Genomic DNA, 19,620 nt, shown 5'->3' with positions numbered 1-19,620 from the left:
TTTCTTTTCTTTCTTTTTTATTACTAAACTTTGTTTCATCTCAAGTAGTTGGAATAAAAAAGATTCACTAATGAATATCTTTCATGGAATTGAGAACAGTTTGTCAGTGGTTTTGGTCGGTATCTTCCACCAGTTTGAAGTCAAGAACTCTAGACTGAATACCACTGAGATGGAGACTATTTGCTGGTCCAATTAATGACACCAAAATTTATTGGAATTAATAATCTTAGGAATCATCAGCAATGACATCGACATTGATCTAATCGACGCATAATCTTGTCCATTTGCATCCCCATTTGATCTTCTACAAACCTTCTCTTGGATTTCTGATAACAAATCATTGAACAAAGGATATGAGTTCTAGTTCAATTGCTGTTGTTGTTCATGAAAATTGGATCCTGTTCTTGGTCATCATTACCCATGCAGCTGTCTTTTTTCTTCTCATCCCTTTCTACCAAACAATTAAAGAAGCCTGCTTGAATTTATATCAAGATCCAACCCAAATCTTCAGAAAGAAGATCAAGTTATCATCATCAAGCTGATACTGTTTTGCATGAATCTTTCAATTTAATCAGAGATCAGTGGCCTTTCTTCTTTGACAAACTCAGAGAGCATTGGTTTGGCCTCTGCTTTCATTCACTCACTTCCATCTGTTCTGTTTTGTGGGGAGATCAAAGGTGGCAAGAACCATGGAAACACTGAGTGTTCAGTGTGTTTGAGTGAATTCCTTGAAGGAGAATGGCTGAGATTACTGCCAAACTGTGGCCATGTCTTCCATGCAACTTGCATTGACACTTGGTTTAGTAGTCACTTTGATTGCCCGGTTTGCCGAACTAGTGTTTTGCATGAATTTAATGTTTGTAATTCCTCTGGACCAAATTTGTCACTCATGCATGCATTGCCAAGAGAAAACATCATGCATCAAGAAGGAATGCATTGCCCGAGTTTCTGGTTTGAAAGCATAGTTCAGTTTGAAAATATGTCTGCTAACTCTGAAAGCCAAACAGAAGGAACAACAAGAATCATCAGCAGCTCAACTTATTCAGATGTTAATCAGAAATGAAATTTACAGTGTAATTAGCATTCATTGTAGAAATATGAGATGAATGTCAGACACTGAAATTTCTACATTTAATTTATGTTTCTGAGTTACTAACTTTTTATTCAAGTAACAGAAAATATTTGATGAACATGTAAAAACAAAGTAGAGCTTCAAGACAGACAAAGATATCCAAGTCATATAATATTCAAAGTTGTCATCAGACTCATCACCACCACCACCAACAACAACAAACATTGAAACGTTTGTCTCAAAGTTCTCATTGTTTCAATCGACAAACAACCTTGTTCACTTTCATCTCCATTTGATTTCTCACTATTAATTCCAGCATCTCATTCCAATTATCAAACCTTTAATACCTCAAAGGAAAGAAATCTATGAATCCAAGCTCAAAAGGAGGAATTATCCATGAAACATGGAGCAAGTGGCTTATAATAATTCTCTGGGCATGTTGTGGAGTTTCTCTTCTACTTTGTATATGCCAGACAATAAGAGAGAGATGCATGAACGTGAATCAAGATCCCATGCACTTCTTCTTAAGAAGAAGATCAAGAAGAAGACATAATAATCATCAAGCTAATACTGCCACACATGAACCTTCAATTCAGTCAGAGAGCAGAGGCTTGGCTGCTGCTGTCATTCACTCACTTCCAAAACTACAATTCTGTGAAGTAATCAAAGGTGGAAGTAACAATGAAAACACAGAGTGTGCAGTGTGTTTGAGTGAATTCGTTGAAGGAGAATACCTGAGATTGCTCCCAAACTGTGGCCATGCCTTCCATGCAACCTGTATTGACACTTGGTTTACTTGTCATTCTAATTGCCCACTTTGCAGAGCTAGTGTTCTGCATGGCTTTAATGTCTGCAGTGGTTCAGAGAACAGAACAGAAGCTCATTCAGCTGTTAATCTAGAATTGTAGCCATGTTTTCTTGATAATTATGGATTTTTCTTTTATGTTTTTCTTGATAATTTATGAATGGAAAAGATAATGGATGAGGTGGCAATCTCCATGCCACATAGTAGTGGATATATTGTTATAAACCAAATGTACTGTTTCTATCTTCCTCTGCTAAAAGAAAATGGCTACATTGCCAAGCTGGGTTTCAACTCTTCATAACAAAGTACATTCTTTTTTCCAATGAAAAACAACTCTTCTTTATTGGTATCATACAAACATACATGTTTCTAAGATTGTTTTCTTTTCTTTGTTGCAGTTCTTTAACTCTACCACTCGATGCGTGGTAACGCCGGTATCCACAATTAAAGCATGCTCAAAAGAAGTCCCACTGAATGATAACTGTGAGATTCTGAGCTCAATCTGTAGCAAGAGAAGAGCTCTATTGATTGGAGCAAGTGCACTAACTAGTTCCATGTTCAATTCAAGCTTTGCATTTGCTGAAGGTGATTAACTTTCCGAATAATTCACTCTCTCAATTTGCATCACTCTGTTCATAAAAAAATAAATGTCATTTTTTATGCAGAAGTACCAGAGAAATACAGAGCTTTTGTAGATTTTGTAGATGGTTATTCATACTACTACCCTGCAGATTGGAGAGTATGTTCATTTTTAATTAGTAATGTTGCTAAACTTTTGAGTAGTATTGTAACTCAGTTTATTTAATTTAGGACTTTGATTTTCGAGGCCATGATTCGGCATTCAAAGATCCATTTGCTGCATTACAACATGTTAGAGTTGCATTTATACCGACAGAAAAAAAGGATATACGTGATTTAGGTCCAATGGAAGAGGTAATCAGATTAGTTTCATTGTGACAGATTTGTTTTTCTGATTCTTATTCAATGTTGAACAAAGATTTAAGTTTGGAATATCTTCAGGCCATCTTTGATTTGGTGAAGAACATATATGCTGCACCAAATCAAGTTCCAACCATATATGAAATGCAAGAGGTTGATACAAATTCATTTGTATTAATTTGGATACGAGTTTTCATCGATCTAATGCATTTGTTCATGCAGCACACTATCGATGGAAAGAACTACTGGACCTTTGAGTATAATCTAGAATCTGAAGCTTTTGCTCGCACAGCCTTTGCAACTATAGCCATTGGCAATGGTATGTATTTTGAATCAAGTTCATGATTTACTTTACCGATGATTTACCTATATGATACATTTGATCCTAGGGCGATATTACACTCTGGTTGTGGGTGCGAACGAGAGACGATGGAGCAGACTTCGAAATAAACTCAAAGTGGTTGCAGACTCATTCAGGATGATAGACATTTGAGAAGTTGATCTAAACTCAGTTTTATCAAAGTGAACAATTGCACTTTTGAGTGTTCAAGGCATGTAGAATTCATGGCATATTAATAAGTTTGACAGATTCTTCACAAATACAGGCATTAAAACATTCCCCACCTAAAAAAAAAAAAGAAAGAAAAAAAATCACATGGATCTCATTGAATGAACATTATCTTCTTCCATTTGCTGTTGTGTTACTGTTCCTGTTGCAAATAAAGAAGGCACAATGCAAATAAGGAAAGAAAACTAATTCAAACGGGCACACAAAATTGGAGAAACTAGTAACAAACCACACTTCCTATCAAGAAAACTATTACATCACCTTTTGATTAATACACAATGGAGGTAACACAACCAGAAGGAACATGCAAGCCTCCGAAAAGAATACATCATGGGAACAGCATTAGCATCGTTGCGTCCTATGTTGTTCATTGACCTTCAATCTCCACAAACTATTTCCAATCCTACATCTGAACAACATCCGGTTATCAACAGTGAGCCCGTCCCCCCGCAGACATAATCAACCATAACAATGAATGATACAGGCTCTTCAGATTCTCCCTTGTCACCCAACCCAAAAGTGGTAAACATTCTGTTTCAAGTGGGTATTGATTGATTATGGGTGAAGAGGAACTAAATGTGGAAGCACAACAATAATTTACACAACATTAAAGAAGCCAACCAGCCTACACTAGACGATGTTGTCGAAGGCCCTTGCTGAAGTGAGGCTGCATTAACCGAACATACAGACCATTCATCTGCACCAGGGCATCATGAGTTCCCTGTTCAACAATCTTGCCGCCATTGAGTACAACAATGTTATCCACATGCCTCATCATAGCAGCTCTATGGGCGATAAGAATTGTAGTCTTGTTTCCCATTATTAGTGTATCAAGGGCCTCTTGAACCACCCGGCTCGACTCGGATTCAATTGCAGAGCTGGCTTCGTCCAATAGCAAGATAGGTGCATTCTTGAGCACCACTCGGGCGATGGCAATTCTCTGCTTTTGCCCTGGTGTCAGATCTACACCCCTCATGCCAATATGGGTGTCATAGCCATGCGGCAAGTTACTAATGAAATGGTGTGCATTTGCTATCCTCGCTGCTTCTTTCATCTCACCCTCGGTTGCATTGTGCCTGGCATATATGATATTTTCCCTTATAGTTGTTGAGAAGATAATAGGCTCCTGCTGAACCAAACCCATGTGGCTTCGCAACCATCTCAAGTTGAACAGTGTCAGATCACGGCCATCCAACAAAACTTGGCCAGCTACAGGATCATAGAACCTCTCAATCAGAGAAATTATTGTGCTCTTCCCAGAACCCGACACACCAACCACTGCTAAGGTTTGTCCCCCACTGACTTTGAGACTGAAATTGCTCAGTATCGCCACATCAGGGCGAGTTGGATAGCTGAAGTCGACATTCTTAAGTTCAATGCTTCCATAGACATTAGGTGGTTTCAGGCCAGTATTATCATCGGGATCAATCTTAGGAACACGGTCTATAATTTCAAATACAGAAATTAGGGATTTCCGCCTTTTAAGTATGTAAGGAGCAAGGCCGAAAGGCTCTACTAGTGCAAATGTTGCAAACGAGAAGACCATGTATTCTTTGAGTGCAGTTGATAACTTGACTCCATTATGTCTTACAGAATAACCAGAATACCAAAGGAGAAGAGCATTGCAGGCAAAAAGGAGGAACTGTGAGAAGCCGAAGGCAAACCCAATGCCCATTCCATGGATGAAGCTTTGCTTGAATATTCTACCGAGTTGCAATCTATACAGTTCCATTACCTTGTTGCCTGCACAGAATGCCACAACAGTGTAAATGTTTCTAACAGCATCCTCAAGGACTAAAGAAGCCTTCCTATGCATCTCCTGAATGCCTCTTGAAAAGCCAGCCAACCACAATTTCTGCAAATGATGATAAGAGTTGATAAAGATTCTGGGAAACAAAGACAGATGTCTTAAAGAATTAATAGAAGTTGATAAAAATGCCAATGAGTTGCACCTCACAAAAAAGTGACCATAATGCACTACTCTTTTGTCCCACAAAATGTTAAGCCAAGTATCAGATGGACTTCTAGTTCACTACCACCCAATGATTTTATAAATGAAATTGAAATAAAAAAAAGACTTCCTTGTAAACAAAATATCATAGTTGTCTTCTAACCATACGCAATTTAACTCCAACCTTTAAACGCTATGAGAATCTGGTGACTCTGGTCATTCTTGTTGTTGAGAAACACTACTGAAGTACCAAAGCTGATCTCCTTATATGCAGATGTTCTATCTAAAAGATGACTTGGACGAACAAGAGAAATGGTCATCTCAATTTATGCAGATACACTTCCTATTGTTTCATTTATGCTTTTTACATGTTTTATCATGCTAATGAATAAGTGACCATAAAACAAACAAGAATGACGCATCTATAAAAAAAGCATTTTTTTTTTCAACATTATAAGATCTTTGTTCTGTATAATCTCCATTCACTGGGAGAAAAGTTTCTACTATTATCAAACAGTAGGAGCTAATACATACCCAAACCAGTTTAGAACAAGCTTTTGCTAAAGGCAAAGGAAAACTAAATAAAAACTTAAACTCGAAGCATAGCATTACATAGAAATTACATGGATAGGGATACTAACCTGCGCAACAGCAGAAACAGTGAGAATAGGTAGAGTAGCCAATGCAACAAGTGCAATACGCCATTCTAGCAACATGCCAATGAGAAGAGCAACAGCAACTGCGGCAGTGTCTTGTATAAATATAGAAAGCCTGTTGCTGAATGCAGCACGCACAAACGTGGCATCATTGGCCAGGCGCATGGATAAGGTGTCTGCACTATTCTCTTCTTCATCAAACCATCCAACTTCATTTCGCAACATTGCTGATTGCAAATCAGTTGAGTCACTCAATATATTCATAGCACATAAAAATTAGTGACAAAATAAAGCACGGAATTCAGGACCAATTAAGCTGTTTATATGATAAAAGTGAAGGCAATTACCTGAAAACATCATTCTTCTCACCCGCTCAGTCATTTTCTCCCCCATAATGCCAAAATAGAAGTGCTGTAGAAAGTTGGCAATCACTGTGATGATACCCATGCACGCTATGATCAAGGACCACTTATTCACCTCATGCCGTGTATCACTACCATATTTATTATAATATGCGGCAACTATCAATGCAATGATATAAGCAAGGAGAGGATTGAAAGAACCAAAGATAGCCGCACCAAAGCTCCCTAAGAGAGCATACAGCCATTCAGGAAAACTGAGTACTGCAAGCCTCCAAAAAGATGGTGGTTTCTGATGCTGCAAATTCTTCAATTCCCTCCATCTAGCTGGCATATCATCAAAATGATCAATAGGACGACTAAATGTCTTTGAATGAGACCTCTCATTCTTAGGATCAGATGTCAAGAGGGGCGAAATGGGTGATTCTGGGTCTGAAGTGGTTGAAGCTTGGCGGTTAATGGAATGAACATCAATTTTGGGAAGTTCAGGTAATCTCATTTCAAAACTATCCTGTCTTTTAATGGATGGTGCTCTATCTGTTGATGTTAAAGGCATGCCATTCTCCATGAGCTCTGAAGGTGGACTGTGAATTTTTGGTGATTCATGTGAGTTATAACTGGCATCTGCTGACCTAAATGTATGATATCCAGTTGCCCTCTGCAGAGAGGGTGATTTTGCCATCTTCGGAGATGATGATTCGTGAAAGATGTTGATTGCTGATGAATCCTTCTCAACTTGAAAAGCCGAATGCTCTCTTGAGTTCCTAATTGGCATCCTGAAAAGATAAGGAAAACTAACTGAAAAAAACTTAACATACCTTGAATGGCAGTTACCAACTAGTAAGCTTAAAAATAGATATGCATGAAGAAAAAAACATACACAAAAAAGGACATATCTGTGCTTGCTAATAAATAGATTTACATATCCTAATAGAAAGTAAACCTAACACGTGGAACTTCTCCATTATCTCTATATCTTATTTCTTAAGCAGCCACTTCAAAAGATATCTAAGACTGACTCCCACATTTGCAGGCATGAAACCCAAAGACTGCATATCCCATACATATCAGATGGGAAACACTGACTGCTTGTAAGAGAACATTAGTGCACATGAAGCATGGACAATAAGCATGAACTATCATTAAATTAAAACAAAAATAAATGAGAACAGATGTGATCCTTTATTACTTTCAGAAGAAAAATTACCTCTTGGGAAGTTTTGCTGCTTCTTCACATCTTAGTAGTTCAGCATAAAGGCCATCCAATGTCAGCAGCTCATCATGTGTGCCCATTTCAACCAGTTGACCCTCCTCCATCACAGCTATATAATCAGCATTCCTAATGAGACTAAGGCGCCGGGCTATTATTATGGTTGATCGCCCCAGCATGAGTATATCTAATGCCTCCTGAACTGCTCTCTCTGCCTCAAAATCCAGACCACCTGTGACCTCATCAAGTAAAAGAATAGCAGGATTTGAAAGAACAGCCCGAGCAACTGAAAGCTTTATCTTTTGTTCTTCTGTTAAGGCTAGACCAGCCCTACCAACCTGAATTAGAAGTTTCAATTAAGGACCACACCATACAAAATTTCAAAAGAAAAAAGAGATGCTCACGACCAAGAAAATAAATGCACACTACCTGTGTGTCATATCCATTTTCAAGTAAGCTGATAAAAGTATGAGCATGTGCTGTTTTTGCAGCTTCTTCGATCTGATCAAAAGTAGCAGATCTTCCATATGCAATGTTATCCCTAATGCTCAGACTTAATAATGCTGGCTCCTGTGTGACCAATCCTATTTGACTTCTTAACCATTCCAGCTTCAGGTTCTTTATATTTTCTCCATCCAAAAGAACTTCTCCTGAACCAAAAAAAGGAAGCAAGTCACACCTTTTGCACAACATTGAAAGAATGAACACAAGCTAGAAGTAATTTTAGATGGTGTCACCTAAGGTAGGATCATAGAATCGCTCCATTAGAGGAATGATGCTGCTTTTTCCTGAACCATTCCTTCCAACAAGTGCCACAGTTTTTCTAGCAGGTACAGTCAGGTAAAATCCACTTAGAATGGGTATCTCAGGACGAGAAAGATAGCTGAAATATACGTTTCGAAATTCAATATTTCCTTGTATTGAAGCTAAGATATTCCCTTCCTGATTGACAGTGGACGTTGAACGGCTAATCATCTCAAAAAGTCTATACGCAGCAATTCTCCCTTGTTCAAATGAATAGAAGTTTGTGGCTGCCTGATTGAGCCCTCTGCAAATACAAGGATGTAAATAAAGAGATTCCGAGAATTCTAAGAGGAAAAAATACAATTTTTAAAAGAGGATGCTTACAGGCCACTTAAAATTACGGAAAAAAGTGCAATTATAATTTCACCACCATTAGCTTTTCCATGTGAAACCAGGAGCCTCCCAACCCAAAGTTGTAAGGCACAAGAACAAATGGCCAGTCCATATGTGAATCCAAGTCCAAGGCCTTGGACAAGACTAATCAATATCCCATACCGCAGTGTTGCTTGGAGTGACGTCGCATAAGAATACTTGGCCAATGTTTCATTTGTGAAGGCATACAAAGTTCTAATAAAGGAGATTGCCTGCATGAGTAAATAAACTATCATCTCTGAAACAAACCAATAATCTCAATCTCTACTTTGAAAGCACAACTGCTTTTACTTGACCAAAAATAGAAGATTACAAAAAGTATCATTGCCACGTAGAGTTTCAGATGCAATAGAAAATGTCTTTCCACATAAAATCTCACATGTAGCAACCGGAAAATGATTGAAAGCCCACTATAAGATAATTATAAATCAAGTTGGTGATCGACTATCACAGTTAATGAAAGCAAACAACATAGAAATGAAAAAGAAATGTACAGAGAAAACAAATTTGTCAAGTAATTTAAGAGGGAAAAAAACAAATAAAACACCTGCTCAGCTATGCTTGCTGCTTCAGCATATGCATCTTGAATATTTTCAGCAAGTCTGTGAAGAAATATATTGGATACTCCTCCAGCAGCAACAATGAATGGACCAGTTGCTAGTGTTAGCAGCGCAATCTGCCAACAGTTAATCAACCCAACAACCAGACCTCCAAAAAAGGTAGCCATATTATGTATATAATTTCCGACCTGTGACATTAAAACACTATTATCAAAAATATCCTCCAACACATGTGATGTTGGTATATAAGTCAATGAGCTTAACTAAGCATAAATTCTTCAATAGAATAAAGTTTGTCAATAAGATTTTTGCTAACTGGACAGGGAATAATCAAGTTGAATACCTACTTTCTCGCTAAGGGCAGATTGAATGAGCAACACATCACTCAATACTTGACTAACTATGTCCCCATTGTTCCCATAAGTATCAAAGAAGCTCATGTCCTGATTCAGCAGTACTTGAACATACTTTGACCTGATGACTGCAGTTTGTCTCTCTCCAGTAATGATCCAGCACGAGACCTCTACAGCATAGTTTAATTCAGTGTTAAAAATTTAAACCTCAATTAGAACCTTAAATAAACTGTCATTAGACTTTACCTATCCATCCAGCAGCAAAAACACCTGACGCTATATAAATGATGTACAAGGCATGCTGCAAATGAAAAAAAAAAAACTGGTTACGTGAACGAGTTCCTCCGCATTCCAATCTTCAGAAAGCTGATTGGAAATGAAAGCCAATGTTCTTGCATATGATAAGTACAAAACCAAATAATACAAGTATCAAGAGTCCTAGCATAGAGATTTCCCTAATTACAAACCCAGTTATACATAACCTAAACCATCTTAAGATTAACATCCACATGTATATAAGATTAGGCACCACAAATTCATCAATTTTAAACTAGTCCAAGAAGCAATGGAACCAAAAACAGCTTCTTTTGTCAAGGGAAAATCCTGGAAACTCTTACTAACCTTCTTGAAATCATCGAAGAGCTCATGGGACATATGACTGGGTAAAGGTTCGAAATACATGAGAAAATTGATAACCTTCCCGAAATAATGCAAGTAAACGACAAGAGCCGCTCCATGAGCCGCAGCAGCCAGTGATCCCATAGCCATGAGCGCCCAATCAAACCCATCAGCACACGCAAAGAGCTTCGAGAAGGGCACAGCGGCTGGCGGAGGCTCGATCTCCTCCACCTCATCAACAGGTCCATCATCCTCCACCGGCATAGCTTCCACCCCAGAGTCCATAAAAGGAGACGGCGACTCCGGCGGCTCAGAAACCTCCGACACCGGCGTCAGCGGCTGCATATGGGGCGGAGACCACCCAAACAGACCTCTCGACACCATCATCGCCTGCTAACAACAATCCTCGCTGACCCAAAACCCTAAACCCTAGAAATTCATCAGCCGCGATCGGATCTAGGGTTTGAACTCTCGCTTTTCCTCTCCCTTCTCTGCTCCCCTGCTGCTCTGCTCTGAGTCTCTCCGTGCGTCGGGACACCGTCTTTTCGTCGATCTTCTCTCTCTCTCTCTCTCTGTCTTTTTCTTTTTCTTTTTCTTTAAAATATAATTTATTAATTTTTTTGGGTTTTACTGCAAATATCTCCCAAAAAAAAGGAATTATTAATAAAAATGGCATTTTAATTCTGAAAATTAAAAAAAAATTAATTTTGATATTTTATTTGTAATTATTGATAGAATGGTTCACTGGCCTGATTATTTTAAGTATTAATTAAAAATAATTTTATATTTATCCAAAGATTAATTTGATAGAACAAGTCACTCGGCCACTCGGTCAAACAAGGCGGGACTTTGTGAGAGTGACTGCGAAGCGAGAACTTACCTTCGAATTCTGGGTGGGGACCATTGTCTACGTGGCGATCTTTGAATGGCTGGAAGTGTGGGACCCGCTACACAACATGGTGACGTGGAAAGAAAATCTGGGTGGGGACCCAAGCACGCATGAGGAGTCATGATTCTGGGTGCGGCTTTATCGTGACCCACTCAGTCGGATCCCGCTTTATGAGCACGAAATGGACGGCGGAGATTGCCCTGATCGTCAAGATATCGTACGGATGTAACTTTTTATAAAAATTTAGATTAATAATTATGAATAATTAGGGGAAGTGGGTGAAATTTCTTTTGGTCAAGGCTGGGTGGGGGCCCACGTAGGCGTGGAATTGTGGGGTTTTTTTTACTATTTATGTTATTTTAGGAAAGGACTCAAAAAAATAACCAGGGGTTTATTTGTTTTATATCAGCCAATTAGGTGATGCCATGTAGGATGAGTTGGATTTTTTAAGTAATAATGTGGGTTGAAACATCAGTGTCAACGAGGGATTTGGTTTAGCCTGGTTGACCAAATTGCAACGGTCTTTGAAGAAGAAAACCGTTCACTTGGTTTCACATCCATTAATTAAATAAATATAGACTTAAATACAATTTTTTTAGAAGATTTTAAAATATGTTATTTATTACGTTGGCGGGTTGGTAGTTCCGGTGATATTTCCTTTCTATTCAACGGATTAGCTTGAATATATATATATAAGTTTAAATTAACAAAATTGATTAAATTCATGTAATTCAGACCAAAAATAATATGTTTGTATGGTTTTATTTGAGAAATTTGCAACAAATGAAACTAATGAAAAAGATATAAATAAAAAAATGACATCATGAATTTCATTTTGACAAAAAAAAAAGGCTTTTTTTGGACATTAAAAAAGAAGGATTCTAAAGAGCCAAATCACGTTGTAATATATTATATTGGGTTGTGTTCAATAAAAAAAAACCATTATAAAATCAGTTAATCATGTCCTTTAAGGATTTAATCGAGAAGGATTCTTTGCTGACCCCCTTTTTAATTATGTTTTATGGTTCACATGGAAAGCCATAATTTAGACATGAATCCTCCCACGAGGATACGTGTATATATATATATATATATATATTCAATTATAAGGTTATACAAGGGCATATGTGCAAGTTCGGATGATTGAAGGTGGGCCAGGAGAAAAAAAAAGGCCGAAGCCCAAAATGAAGTCCTATATATAAAGATATGTGCATTTATAAAGTTTTACAGGGTCATACTTGCAAATTGAGCTGATTGATGGTGGGCCAGGATAAAGAAGATGGGCCGAAGCCCAAAATTAAAAGGCCGGCCTTTTATAACGAAGAAGAGCCACGCTAATGAAAAAGAAGTGGATGAGAACGAGATAAGAGAAAGCACACTCTCAACTCTCTTTTGGCGCTCAGGGGATAACGAGAGGTTCTCTCCGACGACGATGGTGGCTCTGCAAACCCCTCCGGCAATCCAAAGGTCTCTCTTCTTCAGCCCCACTTGTTCCTCTTCTTCTCAGCACCATCAGGTTCTCTTCCAGTTTGTTCAATTTGGAATCAATGCTTTGGCTTTTTTTGTGGCATTTGTGTGATTGAGCTTGTTGCTGTGTTTATTATTGTCAGAATTTAGTGTTTAAGGGAAAGGAAGGGTTTTCAGTTTCATGTTAGAGCAGCGGCTTCACCTCCTGCCCAGCAAGGTATGAGCTTGTTTGATGTTATTCCCCTGCATTGCCATATGGATTGTTAGATTCTTCTTGTTTAGGGTTGAAAATAGATGAAATTCTTTGATATATATATATATATATATATATAACATGATGGATAAAATAAACACAAGGGAGTCCAAAGATTGAGTCTTTGTTTGTACTTTGTAGGATGGTGTTGTTCGATGCTTGCATGGTGATGCTGAACTTGTTATTTAATGTGTATTGGAATTGTTTAATTTGGAAAAAAAAAATGGCATTTCATTTTGGAAGTTCAAGTTAAATTATAAAATTGTCTTCTCATTGTTCACCTTTTTGAGCTGATCATGGAAATGGATTTTGATGATCTATACATTAATGTCTTGTTATGTTATGTGAATTACTGTTTTTACTGGTTCTCTGGTTTTCCTTTAATTTATGGTTCATATAGTAACTCTGTCTTTAAAAAGATTACTGATTTTTCAGTTTAGTGTTTACTTTCTCTTCATTGTTCTCTTTTTGCATGGTTGTGTCTCATTAAAAGAACTCATTCTAGAGTAATTGAAACCTCAGAACAAGAAGGCCAGGATCATGTTCTGTTACATTTGAATACTGAGAAATAAACCTAAAAACTCCCGCAGATGAAATATTCATCGTTCAGATCTTTTTCATGTGCTGGTAGTCTCATAAAAATGAAGAGCTTAGGCAATAGGCTTCGCAAAATGATGGCTATCCAGAGGTCAAATACATAATGTGATTTTAACCTTCAATTAGTATATTATACATGTTGTTTCCTTTTGTTCAAAAACTTCTTGTGCAAACAATTTGATTTAAACTATTTTAGCTGACTAGTTACGGCCACACATTAATTTGTTTTATTGCAGATAGATCTGGGAGGCGTCAAATTCTTGTAGCAGGAGTGATTGCCTCTTCAATGTCGGTGTCTCTACCTGAATCTGCATCATGTGAGTGTTCATAGTTTGAAATCCATATCATTATTGTTCTATATAAGAAGCCAGTCTTGCATTCTCTTCTTCTTAACACCTAAAGTAGCATTGAAGCACGCCTGCTGACTGTGCAGCGCGTTGGTTCCTTGAATAATGTTGCATTCTTAAAAGAACCACTTGATATGGTTCAGTTGCAGCAGAGACTAAGAAAGGATATCTAGCTGTCACTGACCGCAAGGATGGATATTCATTCCTCTACCCATTCGGATGGCAGGTAAGAATCATCACCGAAGCTTTACTCGTGCAACATAATTATCATTTGACATCTGATGTTTGTCTCAGGAAGTCGTTGTTCAAGGTCAGGATAAAGTATTCAAAGATGTGATCGAGCCACTAGAAAGTGTTAGCGTTAACACAGTCGCAACTAGCAAGGGAGATATTAGAGACCTTGGATCACCACAAGAGGTCTGTCATCCTTGAATCACTGAAACTCAATTTTGTTATATGCTTAATCTGAGAAGGTAGTATTCTATTCATCGTAGGTCGCTGAGACTCTGATAAAAAAGGTTTTGGCTCCTCCTTCGCAGAAGATAAAGTTGGTTGAGGCATCAGAGGTTTACTTCCTTTTCCCTTCTTCTAATTAGTTTAAGAATAGCATTGTTTAGCTAACATTTGTATATGTTCTTATCCAGCATGATGTTGATGGTAAAACGTATTATACTTTTGAGTTCATCGCACAGGCACCTAACTTCACTCGCCATGCTCTTGGTACAGTTACGATTGGAAATGGTAGGTGATTTCAATTATCAAAAAGCCAATACAATGACTTATTACTATTTATTGAGATAATGACAAAATTTGCAGGCAAGTTCTACACATTAACAACAGGAGCTAATGAGAGGAGGTGGGAGAAGATGAAGGATAAACTGCACACTGTTATTGATTCATTCAAAACTTTTGTTGTTTGATTGAGCTTTCTCTTTTGCTTAATTTCCCCCTTTATTTGTAAAGACACAAGAGGGACAAAGTTAAACAAACCCTCAGTTCTCTATCCCACTGCATTGCAGAGATGAAATTATTGTTAGTCTTTGTTTGTTCAATCAAAGACCACCAATTTTTCATACAATTTAGAAGAGATTGCACGGTCCATGATAGCAACTGGATCCACAATGCCACCTCCCTTAAGGAACAGCTTCACCAGATTCTTCGAGAATCCGCTGACAAGCCCCACCGTCTTCTGGTTAGCAGTCACAGGGATCGAGCTCGAATCCCTGAGGTTCCAAAACACAATCTCCGGAATTGCCTCACCGTAACCACTGGCCTGAAACTTCCTGCAGATCACCTCATAGTCAGTCTCCCAACTGCTGTTCGATGCCTGGTCGAACTCCATATCACTGAACACGAAAACTCTCTTGATCATCTGCTCCGGCTGCAAATTCCCCTGCACGGCCACCTGCAGAATCTGATCAAACACTTTCTGGAAGTCAGTGTTCATCCCCCACCAAGTCATACTCTCCACAAACTCACTCTTTTCCCTCAATGTATTGCCTGTGATCTTGTGGAGTTGAGGTTCAGCACTGAATGTGATCACTCTTCCCTTCCATGGCTCCTCACTGAGCTCTGAGATAAGTATCCCCATGGCCACACAGACCTCCATTGGAGTCCCAAACATGCTCCCAGAGACATCACAAACAGCAATGCAGTTGTTAAGCTTACCAAGCTTCAAAACGTCCTGCACCATCCTCGCCCATTGTAGCTCTGCTACATCATCATCATCACCATCTTTGTCTTTGGGTTTGCAGACGGCTGCAAGGATCTCATGAGGGAGTAGAGCACCGGCGGCGATCTTGGCCTTGCCTTTCTTCACATCCTCAAGGAAGTTTAAGAAACGATCGTTGTCGTGCATCTTGAATATATCCTTGTAGTTCTTCATGGCGATGGATGCCACGCGGTTGTATGGCAGGGCGTTCCATTGCCTTGAGCTCATGAAAATCTCTGGTAGCTGGAGAACTTTCCGAAGAGGGACGAGAACTTCACGGCGGAGCAGGTCACGGACACGGTAGGCATAGTGGCGCTCCTCGATATCGGCGTACTCAGGGTTGGACTCTTTTGGGAAAGACCCGGCGAGCGATGCTCTCGCAGAGGAGAGTTGTGCGATCGAAGCATGAATCGAGAGAAGGGCACCATTTGGCGGCGAGACCGATCCTGTTGAACTTCTCCTTCTTCAGTTGCTCGAGATCGGAGACCAAGAGCTTGGCGAAGAACTCGGAGATGCGGTCCTGGAGGAACTGGTAGGCTGGATCACTGGCGTAGCGGTTCACGGCTCGGATCGCTGAGCTTGATCTTCTTCTCGTGCCTCTGCTTCCTGGCCTTCTCGATCTCGATCTTCACTCTGATGAGCTCGGCGGCGATCCTCTCTTCTCTCGTACCGATCTTCTTCTTCTTCTTCTCATTGGCGCTGCCCTCCTTGGCTTCGCCGTAGTAGAGCTTCCACCGTGCATGCTGGGCGGCCATTCTGATCTGCTCGTACTCATCCTTTGCGATCTTGCGTGTATCGGCTCCATCAATGAGGCGGTAAAGGATCTCAGGGAGATCCTTCATGTAACCAAACTCAGCGAAAGGATCCGACGTTGAGGGCGAGGGTTTTGGGATGGTGAGCATGAAGCCATAGTGCGGCGGTGTAGAACCCCTCCTTATCTGACTTCCCGGTGCCACGAACGCCACGGAGATTGCACACGAGTTTGAGCGCGGTGAGAGGATCATGCTTCCAAGCGGCGGTGAGGAGGTCGATCACAGTGCTTGCCGGCGTATCAGGGACGACCTTGAAGAAGAAATCGAGGCAGGGATTGCCGGATGAGATAAACGTCACCGATGAATTCTCGGTTAAACCCCTCGGCGGCTCCGATGACGCGTTGAAGTTAGAATCCATTACATCAAGGAAGGGTTCACCGGTGGGCTTGTCCGGTGGCTCATCGGAGACCGGCGGCGAGGCATCTCTGATCTCCGTCGAAATAGGATCATCGGAGGCCAGTGGCGGGGCGTCTCTGATCTCCGGCGGACCGAGGAGGCGGCTATCAATGGTGAGAGGATTGTTGGAAGTGGCCTTTGGAAATGGGTATATATATGTTATTCCCCTAATTTGTCTCGCCAGGCGCATTGTGCTGATAAACCGCCGCATATCTACAGAGTGAAACCCAATAAACATGCAAGATCTCGGAACTAAACTAAGGCCAAGGAAAAATCTGTGCCCATTGTATGAAGAGAAGGATGGTAACAAAGGAAAGAGATGGGGAAGATGGGAAAAGGTTGGTATTTGTCGAGTGAACTTGTTGGTATATTTATAATTTTCGCATTTAAAAAAAAAATTATGAATGTTTAAAAAACACAGATAAAAAGGATAGGTTTTTGGGCTTCTTTTTGCTAAGGTTGTTGATAAAACTTGTACGTAGTCATAAAAGATTTGAGGTATGTAGCATGCAGAAAGTAGTCATAAACGATTGGAGATAGAGCGTCTTAAGATAGTTAGAGACTTAAAGTGGAATTTATTTAAAAAAATAATAAATTCTAAAAAAACCTAAACTTTAAATCCTGTTAGAATAAACTCTCTCATTTATATATTAAATTTTATTTAAAATTTATTTTAATAAATATCTATTTAAGATCTTTGTTTATCTTTTTATATGTTACTGATATATTTAAAATTTATAAGAAAAACTCAACAAAGTAAAAATGTAAAAATAAAATTAATAATATAAAAACTAAAAAATCACTTATTTACTAGTAAAAGAAATAAATACTATATTAATTTTGATTGAAAAAAATATGAAAAAATCATTATAGAGGATCAGAATAAAATTTTGAAAAGTTAGAAAATATATGAATAATTAAGTATTAAAATAGAAATATTTAAAATCTTACCATATGTTAAATTTTTAAAGTTTAACTAAGATGAAATAAGGTTGATTAAATATTAAATTAAAATATTTTATTATTATTATAATTATTTGGAGTCTTTTTAAAATTTTGAATTTTTAAAGTTATTATTAAAAAAATTTAAAAATAATGCCTTACAAAATTGAGGGGCTAAAGCAACTGTGTCATTAGTTTTATCCTTGAGGCGGCACTGATTGAAGAGACTGCAGATGAAGAAATGTCAACGGGGCGGGGGATTCACTAGGTACACATTTCCTAGACCCAATTTCTACTCCCATCTCCAACTCGGGCCCGAATACGGAGAATTTTTTTTGTTCGTCCCCGTTCTCACGGGGATTTTTTGAATTCGGGTTCCTATTTATTATTTAGGATTACTGGATATTATCTTGAGTTTCTAGTTATTATTTAGAATTACAACTTATTATTTTGAGTTGATCTTTAGTTATTTAAGTTTCTATTTATAGTTAGGGTAGTGCTTTATTGGCTTTGAAATGCTAATATCCTAATCAATTATATTGCTTAATTATAATACAAATAATTTTTTTAAATTTTTATTAAAAAGATAAATACATATAACTTTGATTGACTCTCTGTTATCTAATCTCATCTCTTAATCTTACAATCCCTAATTCAATTATAATTTATAATTAATTAATATAATAAAATCATAGATAATTACATCGATCTATTCAATTGCTTAATGTTTATATATATCAAATATATTATCATCAATAGTATATTTTTTTTAATATAAATAAGTTTTCAACTCAAAAAACATATAATTCTTTATTTAATGATTTAATAAATTATTTATAAAATATAGAAAAAATTTAAAAAATAAATATATGTGATTTTATTCTATTTTTATTTAGATATATATATATATATATATATATATAATATTTAAATTAAATATTTAATATTTTGGGGCTCAAAAGCCCCCGATCATTTAATATTTCGGGGCTCAAAAGCCCCCGATCTCAACAGAGGATTTTTTTCTAACCCCGGTCCCGTTAGGGGTGGGAAATGGGATTCCAGAGCCGGGCCCATTGACATCCCCACATATATATGTTAAGGTCTGTCAGCATTATGTTGAACCACTGGCCAAACCTCAATCAATATTTGCATCAGGAGAGAAGCATATAAATTTAATGAAACAAAACAAAAGGTTCTCCTTGAACTTAAACACCCATCTCTGATTGATTAAATCTGAACCACACGATCACTGGATCAACCCCGAAGCTGGATTTGTTCTCCTGCCTCAACCCTATGTAATTTGCTTTGATCTTGCAATCCTGGCCATTCAATGTCTCCCTCCAAGCTACTAACGACTTCAACTAACTTTTGAATGCTTAAAATGACTCAGCTACCCTTCAGTTCTTAACTTATTACACCAGGACACATCTGAATTCAGATTACAATTTCTTCACTTCATCTCTTCTAAATTCCTCTGATCTTCAATCAATTCCAACAGTATATACGTACATGATGGATTCAACATTGTTTCTGCCTATATGTATTCTAGCTCTCTTTTGCTTAATTTCCCTCTTTATTTAGTAAAGACACAAGAGGGACAAAGTTAAACAAACCCTCAGTTCTCTATCCCACTGCATTTCAGAGATGAAATTATTGTTAGTCTTTGTTTGTTCAATCAAAGACCACCAATTTTTCATACATTTTAGAAGATATTGCACGGTCCATGATAGCTACTGGATCCACAATGCCACCTCCCTTAAGGAACAGCTTCACCAGATTCTTCGAGAATCCGCTGACAAGCCCCACCGTCTTCTGGTTAGCAGTCACTGGGATCGAGCTCGAATCTCTGAGGTTCCAAAACACAATCTCCGGAATTGCCTCACCATAACGACTGGCCTGAAACTTCCTGCAGATCACCTCATAGTCAGTCTCCCAACTT

General features: G+C 38.3%; 4 protein-coding genes and 1 long non-coding RNA gene across 9 annotated transcripts; 2 read left to right on the top strand and 3 right to left on the bottom strand.

Moving 5' to 3' along the window:
* Positions 1 to 48: 48 nt before the first annotated feature.
* Positions 49 to 1,920, bottom strand: LOC120265402. The gene is made up of 2 exons (XR_005537616.1): positions 1,807 to 1,920; positions 49 to 992 (listed from the first exon to the last, which is right to left on the bottom strand). It is a non-coding gene; the product is annotated as an uncharacterized LOC120265402 (long non-coding RNA).
* Positions 1,921 to 2,124: 204 nt separating this feature from the next.
* Positions 2,125 to 3,454, top strand: LOC120265401 (photosynthetic NDH subunit of lumenal location 1, chloroplastic). 2 transcript variants are annotated; one of them, XM_039273288.1, is made up of 7 exons: positions 2,125 to 2,182; positions 2,276 to 2,462; positions 2,546 to 2,616; positions 2,688 to 2,810; positions 2,898 to 2,969; positions 3,039 to 3,135; positions 3,206 to 3,454. In XM_039273288.1, exons 1-7 carry the CDS (start codon positions 2,141 to 2,143, stop codon positions 3,307 to 3,309), a joined length of 696 nt encoding a protein of 231 aa, XP_039129222.1. In that variant the 5' UTR covers positions 2,125 to 2,140; the 3' UTR covers positions 3,310 to 3,454. The 2 variants fall into 2 exon arrangements, with proteins under 2 accessions (XP_039129222.1, XP_039129221.1); XM_039273287.1 differs by having other exon boundaries at positions 2,543 to 2,616.
* Positions 3,455 to 3,481: 27 nt separating this feature from the next.
* LOC120265399 (ABC transporter B family member 20-like) lies at positions 3,482 to 10,654 on the bottom strand. 2 transcript variants are annotated; one of them, XM_039273283.1, is made up of 11 exons: positions 10,271 to 10,654; positions 9,896 to 9,950; positions 9,644 to 9,819; positions 9,284 to 9,484; positions 8,689 to 8,948; positions 8,298 to 8,608; positions 7,990 to 8,210; positions 7,558 to 7,898; positions 6,339 to 7,126; positions 5,977 to 6,218; positions 3,482 to 5,239 (listed from the first exon to the last, which is right to left on the bottom strand). In XM_039273283.1, the coding sequence occupies exons 1-11, from the start codon at positions 10,652 to 10,654 to the stop codon at positions 4,010 to 4,012; spliced, it is 4,209 nt and encodes a 1,402-aa protein (XP_039129217.1). In that variant the 3' UTR covers positions 3,482 to 4,009. The 2 variants fall into 2 exon arrangements, with proteins under 2 accessions (XP_039129217.1, XP_039129218.1); XM_039273284.1 differs by lacking the exons at positions 9,896 to 9,950; positions 10,271 to 10,654 and having other exon boundaries at positions 9,640 to 9,715.
* A 1,860-nt stretch (positions 10,655 to 12,514) lies between these two features.
* LOC120265512 (psbP-like protein 1, chloroplastic) lies at positions 12,515 to 19,318 on the top strand. 3 transcript variants are annotated; one of them, XR_005537670.1, is made up of 9 exons: positions 12,515 to 12,672; positions 12,767 to 12,840; positions 13,710 to 13,790; positions 13,964 to 14,046; positions 14,115 to 14,237; positions 14,315 to 14,386; positions 14,465 to 14,561; positions 14,637 to 14,792; positions 19,277 to 19,318. XR_005537670.1 is itself a non-coding variant. In XM_039273444.1 (8 exons), exons 3-8 carry the CDS (start codon positions 13,760 to 13,762, stop codon positions 14,738 to 14,740), a joined length of 510 nt encoding a protein of 169 aa, XP_039129378.1. In that variant the 5' UTR covers positions 12,515 to 12,623; positions 12,767 to 12,840; positions 13,710 to 13,759; the 3' UTR covers positions 14,741 to 14,856. The 3 variants fall into 3 exon arrangements, 2 of the variants coding, with proteins under 2 accessions (XP_039129378.1, XP_039129377.1); XM_039273444.1 differs by lacking the exon at positions 19,277 to 19,318 and having other exon boundaries at positions 12,515 to 12,623; positions 14,637 to 14,856; XM_039273443.1 differs by lacking the exon at positions 19,277 to 19,318 and having other exon boundaries at positions 14,637 to 14,856.
* On the bottom strand, positions 14,832 to 17,175 carry LOC120265511. The gene is given in 4 exon segments (XM_039273441.1): positions 14,832 to 15,888; positions 15,890 to 16,096; positions 16,098 to 16,391; positions 16,393 to 17,175. Coding segments are annotated over 4 exon segments (2,106 nt in total). The 5' UTR covers positions 16,978 to 17,175; the 3' UTR covers positions 14,832 to 14,868.
* Positions 19,319 to 19,620: the final 302 nt, after the last annotated feature.

The sequence above is a fragment of the Dioscorea cayenensis genome, chromosome 7 (genome assembly GCF_009730915.1).
Source record: "Dioscorea cayenensis subsp. rotundata cultivar TDr96_F1 chromosome 7, TDr96_F1_v2_PseudoChromosome.rev07_lg8_w22 25.fasta, whole genome shotgun sequence".
In the NCBI taxonomy this organism is placed as follows: domain Eukaryota; kingdom Viridiplantae; phylum Streptophyta; class Magnoliopsida; order Dioscoreales; family Dioscoreaceae; genus Dioscorea; species Dioscorea cayenensis.
The sequence above is the reverse complement of the archived record's forward strand: the minus strand, read 5'-3'. Positions and strand labels throughout refer to the sequence as shown.